Source organism: Telopea speciosissima, chromosome 2, assembly GCF_018873765.1.
Source record: "Telopea speciosissima isolate NSW1024214 ecotype Mountain lineage chromosome 2, Tspe_v1, whole genome shotgun sequence".
Lineage (NCBI taxonomy): Eukaryota > Viridiplantae > Streptophyta > Magnoliopsida > Proteales > Proteaceae > Telopea > Telopea speciosissima.
In genome coordinates this window covers 60,535,438-60,548,721 of record NC_057917.1, presented here as the reverse complement: position 1 = coordinate 60,548,721, position 13,284 = coordinate 60,535,438, and the positions used below count along the sequence as shown (strand labels likewise).

Here is a 13,284-nt window from a genome sequence, read left to right as displayed (position 1 = left end):
ATTATTATTATTATTTTTTTTCTGATACAAGAACCCAATGTATAAAGCTCCTTATTCATAGGAAGGACTGATCCATACATTCATGGGTCTAAAAAGCCTAATAGTCAAATTGCCTCTTGCATCCTGCTCCTCTCCAGGGAGCCCAGCGTCAGGGAGTGCCCAGGGGTCCATCCGTTGGACTATGCTGCACACAATTCGATATGTGCCAGTCATTCATTGGGATATGTGCTGTACATCCCCATCGTCGGATGACCCCCTGGGCACTCTCTGAGTGAGTGCTGGGCTCCTTGGAGAGGAGCTCAACCCCTCTTGTATTATCGAAAAAAGAATTGGCCCTTGATAATCCATACTGGATAAGCCGGTAGAAGCTCATAGGATGTATTTACAGAAATGGCCTTTAGACAAAATTTCTCTTTTCTTAATTTGTCACAGAAGCATAACCTCTGGTACACGCTGCAGAGGGTCTACTCTCGAACTAGTTGGTGACGCGGCATTCGTTTTGTTCTCCACGTGTTCATTAGATTCACGTATCTTCTTCCATTATATTTGTCCCGCCTTTCCAATTTCCCGCTAAAGTTTTACTCAATTTCGGCTACACACAAAAAAACTCAAAAACTGTCCTTCGCGGGTTTGGCTTCTCTCTGTGTGTCTGTGTGTGTGTGAGCTTGTTTTCATGGCTCCGCAAACCCTAACCGGGTACGAGCGCCAGAGGCTTGAGAACATAAAGCGCAATGGCGAGAAGATGGCTTCTCTGAAGCTCCATTGCACAGCTCAAGAACTCTCTTCTGTGACCAAGCGTAACAGGTTTGTTCCGTCCTCCCTCTCGCCTTCTCATATCACCCGTACAAGTTTTCTAGGATTGTTTGGGGTAACTTCTTCCCTTATTAATTTCTCTTTTAATCTTGTTCATTTTGTTTGTTCCTGTCTTTTCTCATGGCAGAGTTGAAGCAAATGGTTATAAGGTCACTCAGTCGAAGAAGCCCAAGCCCGAAGCTCCTGTTGTGCTCCGCAGGTCCTTCCGTACCAGACGAATGCCGCCTGATTCTTCATCAACAGGATGTGTTGAAGTCGACCTTGTCATTTCGCTCAATAAGACCCTCAGATCTCCTGCTCAATCAGAGCCTTCTCCCAAAGTCTTGGGTCCTCTCAGTATGAAAGATGCTTATAGAGGTGATTCCTCTGACAGGCAACTTAAAGATTCAATAGTGAAAATGTGGGAAAATACTCCATTAAGTTGTGCAATCAAGAAGGAATTTGCTGGGGATAGGAGCTCGGACGATCCTATCTTCTTAGAGAGAAATCCGGTGGAGAGGGAAGCTCAAGGGGATATGGACAAAACCCCGTTGAATGATTCGATAAAGAGGGAATTTGATAATAATGGGGCCTCTTGCGCTACGTTTTTTAGTATATCGGAAAAAGCTCCTTTAAGTTCCCTTAACTTGGCATCACTGAGATTGAAACCAGAAAATATCGTACGAGTTATGCCTGGAAGGATACTGAATGTGTGCTTCTTTCCTGCAACATACCGTTTGTTGGTTGTTACTGGGAACGAATTTGGGAATGTTGGATTTTGGGATGTTGATAATCAAGAGGGGGAAGGAGATGGTATTTATTTATACCACCCTCACTCTGCTTCTGTTTCGGGGATTTTGATCCAACCTTTTTCATTATCAAAAGTATGCTATACTGGTTCTCAAATTCTAGGACTTGTTAATTTTCTCATTTTTCATGTTTCATGGTTAAATCTTGAATTGCTTTGCACTCAATGTTGCTAAAATTTAGAATTGAAGATGATGCCTGAAGTGAAAATCTGAAGATCAATGAACAACCATATATGGCAAAAGAGCTCCTTTAGGTCTTAGCTCATATATTTGATCAAAAGCACTGTTTATCGTATGCTTTCCCAGGTCTTAGCCAAGTACCTCCAGACCCATGTACCTTGTTCTACGATCTAATCATAGCTAACATAACACACACACTGATTCTGGTGTTGGACATCAATTTAATTAATCTAACATAGACATCCGGTCTTCCAAACCACAGACAGGAAGAACCATGCAAAGTATTGCTTGGATGTTTGGTTACTAACTCACTATGTATTTCTTTTTCATTTCTTTCCCTTGATTCATTTATTTGTTTGAAAATAAAAATAGGAAAGGAATGGATAACGCTTGAAGGATAATTATATTGTCCCCTAAGTACCCAGTCTATCTCATTGCCTAGTTTGAGGCTACCTGTTGCTGCGGCCTGACCAGGAGCTCAGGGGAGTTAGTTGACTGCCGGCAATGTCATTAGTCTAGGCTAGTCTTTAATGCCCTATATGGGTTATATCTCCAGTCTCTGCATATTATTATTTGATTGTTTTTCATATCTGTCTTATATATTAAAGATGCTTTGTCAAATGTCAGAATGAACGAGTTCTTTCTGGATCTACACTGGTTTGAGACTGACAAATAAATAATTGTGTCATGTAGGCTATTAGTTTCTTAGTATTGTTTTTCTTGATGATGCCATACTGATGCAACTATTTCCACCTACAAGATAAATCCGTCCTATTTATCCAAAATAATATCTGTATTACACCTTACTGATGCTGTTATTTCCTCCTCTAACATATGTCTATTTTTTCCCCAACAAAAAGAGCTGCCATAGGCTCTAGGTGTACCTGCAAGAAAATGTATGTATTTTATTACTTTTTATTATTGGTAATGAATCCTCTGCTTCTCTGTGTCACTAAAATTGTCACACCCCTATCCCGACAAGGGATAAAATACAATATCAGGGTATGATTGGGGTGACACGCGTCATCCCACCTCACCGCCAGGATCTCGATGCAGTGGCCAACTCACAGCCATAAACCAATATTACAATACAATAATATCAGAGTGCGAAAGACAAAGGTATATTACATTTCCAACGATCATAAAATAAGCGGAAGCGTTTACAGTAGTTACCTCATGTTCATACGGCTAAGTGATACGTAAATAGTTTGGATGGACATCCCGAATGACCATAGCATAACTATCCCAAAACAAATATAACAATAAATATTTATATAAGGCACGTGGCCCCAAAAAAAATAAAAGAAGGGAATAAGTCCCAAGTATCAATACAGCCCGTAGGCACAATCATCATAGGCAACCATCGCCATGATCCTCAGTCACAGTCTCTGGCTCCACAGTAATCATCTGCATTCAAATCTAAAAAGAATGTGTACACGGGGGTTAGCTCCACCGAGCTAGTGAGAGAGAAAAGGGGATGCACAATCACACAATCACAAATAGTCCATGGTGCATGCTATTATTAATTCATTTACCACCTAACACACAATGCTAAGTCAATGGGTATATGCTACTGCAATAACTCGGGAAGACATTGTGGATCCTTCCATTCTCACCACAATGCAACCTCAATTATTACTATGGAGCCCGCGCGGTCGTAGTCATCACCACCCGGGCGAGACCCGATAACCATTACTACCCTGGCCTGGCCTCTCTAACTCTCCACAGCGGCAGTGCTCGGCTACCCAACACCTAAACCCCTGTTGGTAAGGGTCGTAGCATAGGGAACTGAGCCTAACCACAGATATACTACATGAATCCTATCGTGTTGAGAGGTACATCCGGGTGTGTCAACGTCCCATTCCATCTAACACCCGTTACGCAAAGACAACACGACGCATACAGCAAGAATGAGATGCAATATACAATTCCACGTAATACGGGGTTCCGTGCCGAAATTCCGACCGTAACCCAACACAAATCCATATCATCCAAATCATCATCATCGAATAAGAATAAATGCAAATATGCAATCATGCTTGAATGATAATGTCACAATATAATTCATAAATGCATGAATAAGCAATAGTAAACAAGCTCAAACAGTCACCCAAACCCACTCACCAATTACTTCAAATGGAATTTGTATAAGCGCAACGATTCCCGCTTAAAATCACCCCATTGCACATATGTTGGCACCTATGGAAGTGAATAAGAGTGTGAGAGAGTGTAGGGGAGGCCTCATAGAGAAACCCCACCATTTACATAAGTTATAAGCCTTAAAAACTGCATCGGAGGCAACGTCGGACTCAGCAGGCTTGCCTCCGACCTTGCCTCCGACCTTCCCTGCAGGCTCAGGACACATCGGAGGCAAACATCGGACTCACGCAGTCTTGCCTCCGATGCAACCCAAGTGTGATTTCAAGGTCTTTAAAAGCCCAGGGTTGTCCCATTTGGTTCTCTAAGCCTCAAGGGACAAGGGAGGGGTGTCTTGGAGTCTATTTGGGTCTTAGAAACACCCAACATTCAAAGATTTAAGGGGGTTTAAAGGATCAAAAGCTCAAAAATCCAGATTTGGGGTTTTCTTTGGTGGTTGAAGCTTTAGAATCAAATAGATTCAGCAAGAGGTCAAAATAGAGGTCTTTATAGGATTGTAATGAAAATAGGAAAGCATCCTACAAGGGGAAACTACACATGACTCGAGCTAACCCTTTGGGTTTCAAAAAGAAATCCCCATCTTGGGGCTGCAACCAACGAACCACCCAAGCTCAAACGAGCAAGGGGGAAGAGAGAAAAATGGGGGAAAAGGGCACTTGGCTTACCTGGTTTGAGGTACACACGATGTACCCTCTTTAAAGCTCCAAACCCAGCAGCCATTTCCTTCTTCTTCTTCCCTTCCTTCTCCTTCTTCTCCTCCTTGCCGCCTCCTCTCTTCAAAGCTCTCCTCCTTTTCACGATTAGGTTAGGAAAGAAAAGAAAAAGAAAGACTAAGGAATAGTCTTACCCCTCTCTCTCATATAGAAAATCACTTTTAATGGCCTGTTTGGATAAGGCCTCATAAGTGTAACCTAGGGTCTATTTGGGTAGGGTCAAACATGGCAGGACACCCATAGCACCTTAGCCATAGGGTCTCACCCACAAGAGTCCTTGTCAGCAGCATTGGATGCAGGGTCGGAGGCAGCCAGTAACCTTGCATCCGATGCGAGTAGGAAGGTGGTTCCCACCATAAGAGGTCAGGGCCTTTGGACCATACTTCGAGGGCTTTGAGAGGGCAGTAAGCACACAATAAAATTTGGTCAACTACTTACCCCTGACACGTCAAGGGGCAACCTCCATGGTCCCGACTAGTTTCCACAGGCAACCTCGTACTATGGTCAATATAGCTGGGTTTGACCACCAGTGAGAACAACTCACCGGCATACGTGGTAGTGATAACTACACGTCACGGGGAAGAATTAATAATTAATTATACTCCCGGGGTGCGGGTATAACAAAAATAGTGTTATAAACCTGGATTGAGTTTCATTTGTACAAAAAAACAACAAAACTTCTGTGATAAATATTTGCAGGTTTTCACGAGCAGCTATGATGGATTAATTCGTTTGTTAGATATAGAAAAGGAATCATTTGATCTGATTTTCTCCAGCGAATATTCCATCTGCTCTCTTTCTCAACGTCCATATGATGTGAAGTCATTATATTTTGGGGAGGGCGAAGGAGGATTACATGTTTGGGATGAGAGGGCAGGCAAATCTTCAAGCTTATGGATGATGCATGAGCAAAAGATCAACTCCATAGATTTCAACCCAGAAAACAATAACTTGATGGCTACAAGTTCCAGTGATGGTACTGCTTGCATCTGGGATGTGAGATGCATTAATGCAAAAGACCCGAAATCCCTGAAGATAATAGTTGATCACAAAAGGGCCGTTTATTCTGCTTACTTCTCACCCAGTGGGAATTGTCTTGCAACAACAAGGTTTGTATTAATTATTTGGACCTGAACACATCTCTATTGCTTTAATGGATGGGACTTCTCCCTAGAGTAGTAGCTTTTCCCCTGAAGAGGAATGGAATAAATGAGCCTGGTATTGCTCTTACGGAAAGAAACAAATTTTGAGATTCTGTAAGTGTTGAATTGTAGCTTAACCAAAAATTACTCGACCATTTCGGAAAGTTGAACTAAGCCTGAAGAATTTATACTGAAAATAGTTAGTGAAGTCTGGAAAGCAACTGCAATATATTAAATTCTTAAACACATCCTTCATATTGGCTTTACATAAAGTAGCTTAGTAGTATTTGTAACAATATTAAAAGAATAGTTTAAAATTTTCATGGTTAGAATCTGACTTGTGAATACAAAATAACTTCTAAGAGTTTACCCAAAAAAAAAAAAAAACTTCTAAGAGTTTCATAATCTAGGATCTGAAGTTGAAAGTGAACAGAAACACTATGAAACAACATTAGAAATATTGATAGCTTGTGCGTTGTTGCTTTGATATTTTTGGTTTCCTTCTGCCTTACTGGTGCATGTCTGCTCTGAGAACTCCCGCTCATAGTTGTCAAGGTGTCGCATAGGTGTCCAGGCGCTTTCTTGGGTCCAAGGCGACAACACACTTTGTTTGTGTTAGGTTTTAGAGGAGAAAGAGAAGAGAGGAGAAAAGCTCCAAGGGAGGCAAAGTTCAAACACGATTTGGTGTAATGTGTTGTTTCTCTCAACTTGAGACAAACAGCCTTATATTGAGAAGAATATCTAATTACACTCAGGCCCTTAGCCTAATACAAATAGCACATAAAATACATAAGTAAGTGTCTAAGTACAAATATACCCCTGAAACTAAGTACTCTTAACACTCCCCCTCAAGCTGGGTGGTATATGTCATACATACCCAGCTTGTCTAACATAAAACTGAAGTGATGAGAATTAAGTCCTTTGGTGAATATGTCTGCCACTTGTTCACTTGTCTTCACAAAAGGGGTACAAATAGTCTTAGACTCTATTTTCTCCTTGATGAAGTGCGTCAACCTCAACATGCTTTGTCCGGTCATGTTGGACCGGATTATGTGCAATACTTATGGCTGCCTTGTTGTCACAGATAGACTCATAGGTTCTGTCGTCTCAAACCCCAATTCTTGGACAAGTTTCTTCAACCACAAGATTTCACACACACCATGAGCCATGGCCCTAAATTCTGCTTGAAGACTTGACCTAGCTACCACGAGTTGCTTCTTGCTTCTCCAGGTGACTAAGTTTCCCCCAACAAATGTACAGATCCGGAGGTGGACCTTCTATCGAAAATAGACCCGGCCCAATCTACATCCAGTATATACTTCAATTCTCAAGTTACCATTCCTAGAAAAGAGAAGACCCTTTCCAGGACATGACTTCAAGTACCGAGGATCCTGTAAACTGCATCAAGATGTCCCACCTTGGGTGCATGCATAAACTGACTCACCACTCCCACAGCATAGGTAATGTCAGATCTGGTGAGGGAAAGGTAGATTAACTTGCCTACTAATCTCTGGTATTTTTCAGCATCCACAAGCGGTTTACCACAATCTTCCCCTAGTCTGTGATTCTGCTCAATGGGGGAGGAGACTGGTTTACATCCCAAGTAGCCTGTCTCTGTAAGGAGATCAAGAACAAACTTCCTTTGACAAACATTGATCCCTTGCTTGGATCTAGAAACCTCAATCCCCAGGAAATACTTCAATGGACCGAGGTCCTTGATCTTAAACTGTCGAGACAAGTAAAGTTTAAGCTTTGAGATTTCGGCTTCACTATTTCCCGTGACCACAATGTCATCAACATAAACAATGAGAGCGGTAATAGTGCTGTCCTTCCTTTGTATAAACAATGTGTGATCAGCTTGACTTTGAGTATATCCGTTTTGCAGGAGAGCTTGTCTAAATCTTTCAAACCAAGCCTTAGGAGACTGTTTGAGTCCATAAAGAGCCTTCCTAAGACGACACACTTTCCCACTTGTCACCAGTATGCTTGAACCTAGGAGGAGGATGCATATACACTTCTTCTTCTAGGTCACCATGTAAGAATGCATTCTTCACATCCAGTTGGTACAAAGGCCAATCAAGATTTGTTGCCATTGAGAGAAGTACCCGGATGGAGTTGTGCTTGGCCACTGGAGCAAAGGTTTCCTGAAAGTCAATGCCTTACACCTGTGTATAACCCTTAGCGACAAGTCTTGCCTTATATCTCTCCACGGTACCATCAGACTTGAACTTGACTGTGAATACCCATCTGCACCCAACAGGGACTCTCCCTTTAGGGAGCTCAACAAGGTCCCAAGTATGATTCTTCTCAAGTGCCAACATCTCTGTGTTCATTGCTTCTCTCCATTTTGGATCTGCCATAGCCTCTGCTACATTCTTGGGAATAGATATGGAGGAGATAGCCACAGAGAAGGCTATACCTGTAAGGGAAATAGAATCATAGGAAACAAACTTGGCAATGGGATTAGTACATGCCCGAGTTCCCTTACGGTGGGCAATAGGAAGGTCCAAGTCTGAGGATATAGGAGTAGAAGAAGGTATACCTGTCTCGATGGATGGAGACTCAGGATGAGGTGATGAAGAAGGATTTTGGCAGGTCTTCTTTATAGGCAGCCATGAAGCAGGATTTCTCCTTTCCTTCGTATACACCAGTAGCTCCCCTTGTTCTCTGTTCCCCTGTACACAAGGGTGCTCCCCCTCAACTACATTCTCTATACAAGGCTCCCCCTCAACAGAACTTCTCTTTCCCTTGTCAATCTGAAAAGGTGAAATAGGAACAGGATAGGAGATAGGAAGTGAGACAGACTCGGGAACCTCTTCACCTGCAATACCACTACCAAGCGATAAACACTCCCCCTGAAGAGGTGACTGAAAAAAAGGTATGGTTTTAAAGAAACGGACATCTCTGGAGAGAAGCCACCGACGAGTGGGAGGATGATAGCATTTATATCCTTTGGAGGTGGAGGAATACCCGAGAAAGATGCACTTCAGAGCCTTAGGATCCAATTTAGTGCGGCCAGATTTGCTAACATGTACATAACAAATACAACCAAACACCTTTGGAGGGAGAGAGAATGAAGAAGACCGTGAGGGTAGGACAGCAAGAGGAACTTGAAATTGTAAGACACTAGACGGCATGCGATTAATAAGAAAGACAGCAGTAAGTAGAGCATCAGACCAAAAAGTTTTGGGAACATGCATGGTAAACCAAAGGGACCTAACCACTTCAAGAAGGTGGCGATTTTTTCTTTCAGCCACCCCATTTTGTTGTGGGGTATCAACACAGGCCACCTGATGAATAATGCCATGGTCAGAAAAAAAGGTTTCCAAACCACTATACATATACTCCCCACCTTTATCAGAACGAACAATTTGGATCCGGGTTTGAAATTGGGTATACACTAACTCATAGAAATTTGTAAATGCAACATGTACATCACTTTTATGTTTCAACAAGTACACCCAAGTAACCCGAGAATAATCATCAATAAAAGAGACAAAGTAGCGGAAGCCACGCAAAGAGGTAACAGGGGAAGGCCCCCAAACATCAGTATGTATAAGATGAAAAGGTGAAGTCGATCTATTACCATTGGATGTATAAACTGTTTTACAACTTTTGGCAAATAGACAAGGTTCACAATGAAAAACATGAGAGACTGGAAAGGAAGTAAACAAGTGAGGTAACTGTTTCCTCATAACAAAAAAAGAAGGGTGTCCCAACCGACGATGCCAAAGCAAAATATCCTCTTGAGTACGTCCACCTTCTAGCCCACAAACATAGGATTGAGGTTGTACAACGAGAGGAAGCACCGTTCCAAAATATATAAGCCATCGACTTCATGACCACTTGCCAATCACCTTCCTCGTCACCAAATCCTGAAAAAGACAATGGGTAGGAAAGAAGGTGACAAAGCGTTCAAAGATTTAGTCAATTGGCTAACGGAAAGAAGGTTAGTAGCAAAGTTGGGAACATGAAAAAGCAGACTTCAGGGGTAAGCAAGGTGTAACCTAGATATCTCCCTTACCGGAGATGGAAGAGAATGTACCATCGGCAATTTTTACCTTTTCTTTCCCGAACAAACAGAGTAGGAATTATACAGTGGGACCTACCAGTCCTTATGATCCGTGGCGCCGAGTCAATAACCCAAGGTGTGATGCGGGAGGAGGAAGAGGCCTGTAGTGCGGAGAAGTAGGAGCTGCAGGTGAACTATCCAGGTGGGCTACAACCCGGCGAAGGCGCAATGTCACGGGGAAAGAGAGGATGAATCAGCTTCAATGACCCCAACATGAGCCTTAGGCCCCTTCTTCCGCTGTCCCTTGGTCCCCAGTGGAACCAGGTGGGGGCTTCCCATGGAGATCCCAAGAAGTCCTTCGTATGTCCAGTTTACCACAATGGTCACATAAGAATCGGCTCTTCGAAGACCCCTTAGCAGCCCCCTTATCAGCTCCCTTAGTGGAGTCCTGAGGGATGGAAGAAACAAGAGCAGAGCGCTCAATAGTGGTGTTGATACTAGTCTCCATGGCACCCCTACGGGTTTCCTCACTCTGTAGATATCCACACACCTCCTCCAGTGAGGGAAGACTAGGTCGGCCAAGGATTTGTACCCTTAGAGGCTCAAATTCAGGATTCAGGCCACCAAGAAGAAATAGTACCCTCTCCTTCTCAAACAACCTGTGTACCTTGACTTCATTATCAGGACACAACTGAAGATCTCTATAGTGATCATACTCCTCCCACAGGCCCACAACAAGACAATAGTAGGCAGAGATGCTTCTATCACCCTGGCGTAGGCTAACAATCTGTTGGAGAAGTTGGTACACCTTTGTAGAGTCTCCAACACGATCAAAGATACGGGCTACACTGTTCCAAATATCTTTGGCGGTCTCTTTACCCATAAACCTCCGTCCAATCTCGAGGCTTCATTGAGAAAAGAAGCCAAGCCATCACCATGAGTTCTCGGTGTCCCATTTGGAATACCCTTGCTCGGTAGGAAGAGGTGCCTTGATCTTGCCATTTATGTACCCCATCTTTCCCTTACACCTAAGGATCGGTTTCATAGATCGAGACCAATCTAGGTAATTGGTATTGTCCAACTTGACAATGGGAAGCTGCACATTGGTGTTCTCATATGAAGGGACAGAGGATGATGCGCAAGTGGGTCTACGAGACAAAGGCAAGGCTGTTTCCTCATTTTTGTCACCCATATTTAACTCAAATCAAATGCTTAATAAGTCCAAACAACGATATTTCAACCACACCACTGCTCCTTGAACACGCGGTAAAAACAGGCAAAACAGAGACCAGAAAAAGCTCGAAAAAAGGCTTGTAGAACCCAAACGAAGCGAACAAAGCGGCGGAGCAACAAGGGTAAGTCTTCCTTACCCAAAACGATGCTTGTATGGCCCAAAGAAAGCAGCAAACAAAGCTCACACTAAGAGCTGGATCACTCCAAGAGCTCGATCCGCGGAACCGGGAGAAAAAGCTGTCGGCCGAAACTCGATTCTCTCCTCTGATGCTACCAGCAGACTTGAGAGGATCAAATGATAGGGAAGAAGACTTCCAAACGATGCTAGAGCATCCGGTTGCTCCCTATTTGGTTGTCAAACAAGGAAGGAGAAGCTTGGTGAAGATACCCCAAGGTTTCCTTCGCAAACCAAAAAGAACAAGGGGATTGCGACTCACTCGACCTTCCACACAACCTTCAAACTCCGGGAAGAAAGTGCTTTGATACCATGTTAGGTTTTAGAGGAGAAAGAGAAGAGAGGAGAAAAGCTCCAAGGGAGGCAAAGTTCAAACACGATTTGGTGTAATGTGTTATTTCTCTCAACTTGAGACAAACAGCCTTATATTGAGAAGAATATCTAATTACACTCAGGCCCTTAGCCTAATACAAATAGCACATAAAATACATAAGTAAGTGTCTAAGTACAAATATACCCCTGAAACTAAGTACTCTTAACAGTTTGATGCAAGAAAAATGACTGCCTTGGATGCCTAGGCTTCGCCTTGGACACCTAGTCGTCATCTTGTGGCATTGTGACATCAACAACAACAACAACAACAACAACAACAAACTCAGCCTTATCCCAACTTAATGTGGTCGGCGACATGGATCCAGCAAAACACAGTAGGGAAAACTGAGGTCTAAACCAAAAAAAAGGGGAATGAAGAGATGGGGAAAGAGGGATGAGAAATGAGATGAGAAATGAAAAATGGAAAATGACAAATGAAAGATGGAAAATAAAAAGAAAAATGAAGATGAAAGTAAGAGGAAAGAGGCATAGCCCAGCAAAAAATGGCATTGTGACAAAATGCTTTATATTATATCAGTTTTTTTATACTTACACTAGTTTACGTTGATTTATGTTTATTGCTTTGTTTTTTAATGTATATGCTTATATTATATCCAATGCCTTGTTTATTATATGTTGGTTTTCTCATATTAGGTCATTACTAGCTTAATTATATCATATTTCCTATGTTATATATAAGCATAATTATATAAAGGGAAAAGGTTGTGCATGCCAACAGTATGCCCTCTTGCAGTCTCTCTCCTCCTCTCCCCCTTTGACACACTCATCGTACTCCCCACTCCCCCCCCCCCATTTGACAAACCATCTGGTGCCCTCCAATTGGTGGGGCACGCAAAGACTAAGGCACACAGGCAGTGTGTCGATACCTTGCCCTTATATAAAATTATCAATGCTATATTATATATACTGCACGCCTAGACGTGTACCTTTGTCGCCTAGGCACATAGGCACCCCTCCAATGCTTGGGTTGCCTAGTTGCCTAGTTGCCTTGACAACTATACTCCCACTTTCCTTTGATTTAGCACCATTTATGAAAGAATTGACCAGGCTAGGCATGTATAGTCACTCTCCCACTCAGTGAAATTCTGTTTTTTAAGCAAATTAATGAAGCTAGAGTTCTTGAAGAACTTAATTTTGATTTTGTTATTTAATATCAAGGAACCATTCATTGGTTCAAATATCGCTGATATATGCCATTTCATCAAATGATGTAGTCTTGGTGACAAAGTTGGAGTTCTGAGAGGAGTTGACTTTGCGGAGGTAGATATGATCCAACATAATAATCTGACGGGCAGAGGAATTTGTTCTATCAGGTATGACTTTCCGCTGTTGCGGAGATAATTTATTATTCTCCAAGCAAAAACAACATATGCTTAATATTCTATTTAAGACTGGTCAGCTTCTTTGCCACAAACTCAATGGTCTTTCTAAATCAGTACTAGGTTTGTTTCATGAATTTTCTTACTCAAACTTATGAAAGTCCTGTTGGATTTACATATTCAGATCTTGCTGGTTATTTTTAAACCCTTCTTTTAAAAAGGTATTGCAATAAAAGAAGCAATATCTAACTTTCATATCTCTTGGTGCATTTCAATGAAATACCTGTTATATTTGCATTTTCAGATCTCATTGTAATGTAGAAGAGGTTCAGCTAAGAACCACTCTACAGTAGGATCGA

General features: G+C 42.3%; 1 protein-coding gene across 1 annotated transcript; it reads left to right on the top strand.

The window, feature by feature from the left end:
* The first annotated feature begins 642 nt into the window (after positions 1–642).
* On the top strand, positions 643–13,038 carry LOC122653071 (WD repeat-containing protein 76-like). The gene is made up of 4 exons (XM_043847005.1): positions 643–804; positions 941–1,676; positions 5,351–5,760; positions 12,821–13,038. The coding sequence occupies exons 1-4, from the start codon at positions 674–676 to the stop codon at positions 12,945–12,947; spliced, it is 1,404 nt and encodes a 467-aa protein (XP_043702940.1). The 5' UTR covers positions 643–673; the 3' UTR covers positions 12,948–13,038.
* Positions 13,039–13,284: the final 246 nt, after the last annotated feature.

Excerpts from the sequence above, each read along its gene's own strand:
- LOC122653071 (XM_043847005.1), top strand. The coding sequence starts at position 674 with ATGGCTCCGCAAACCCTAACCGGGTACGAGCGCCAGAGGCTTGAGAAC. Across the intron at positions 805-940 it reads TCTGTGACCAAGCGTAACAG|AGTTGAAGCAAATGGTTATA; the intron begins GTTTGTTCCGTC and ends TTCTCATGGCAG. Across the intron at positions 1,677-5,350 it reads AACCTTTTTCATTATCAAAA|GTTTTCACGAGCAGCTATGA; the intron begins GTATGCTATACT and ends AAATATTTGCAG.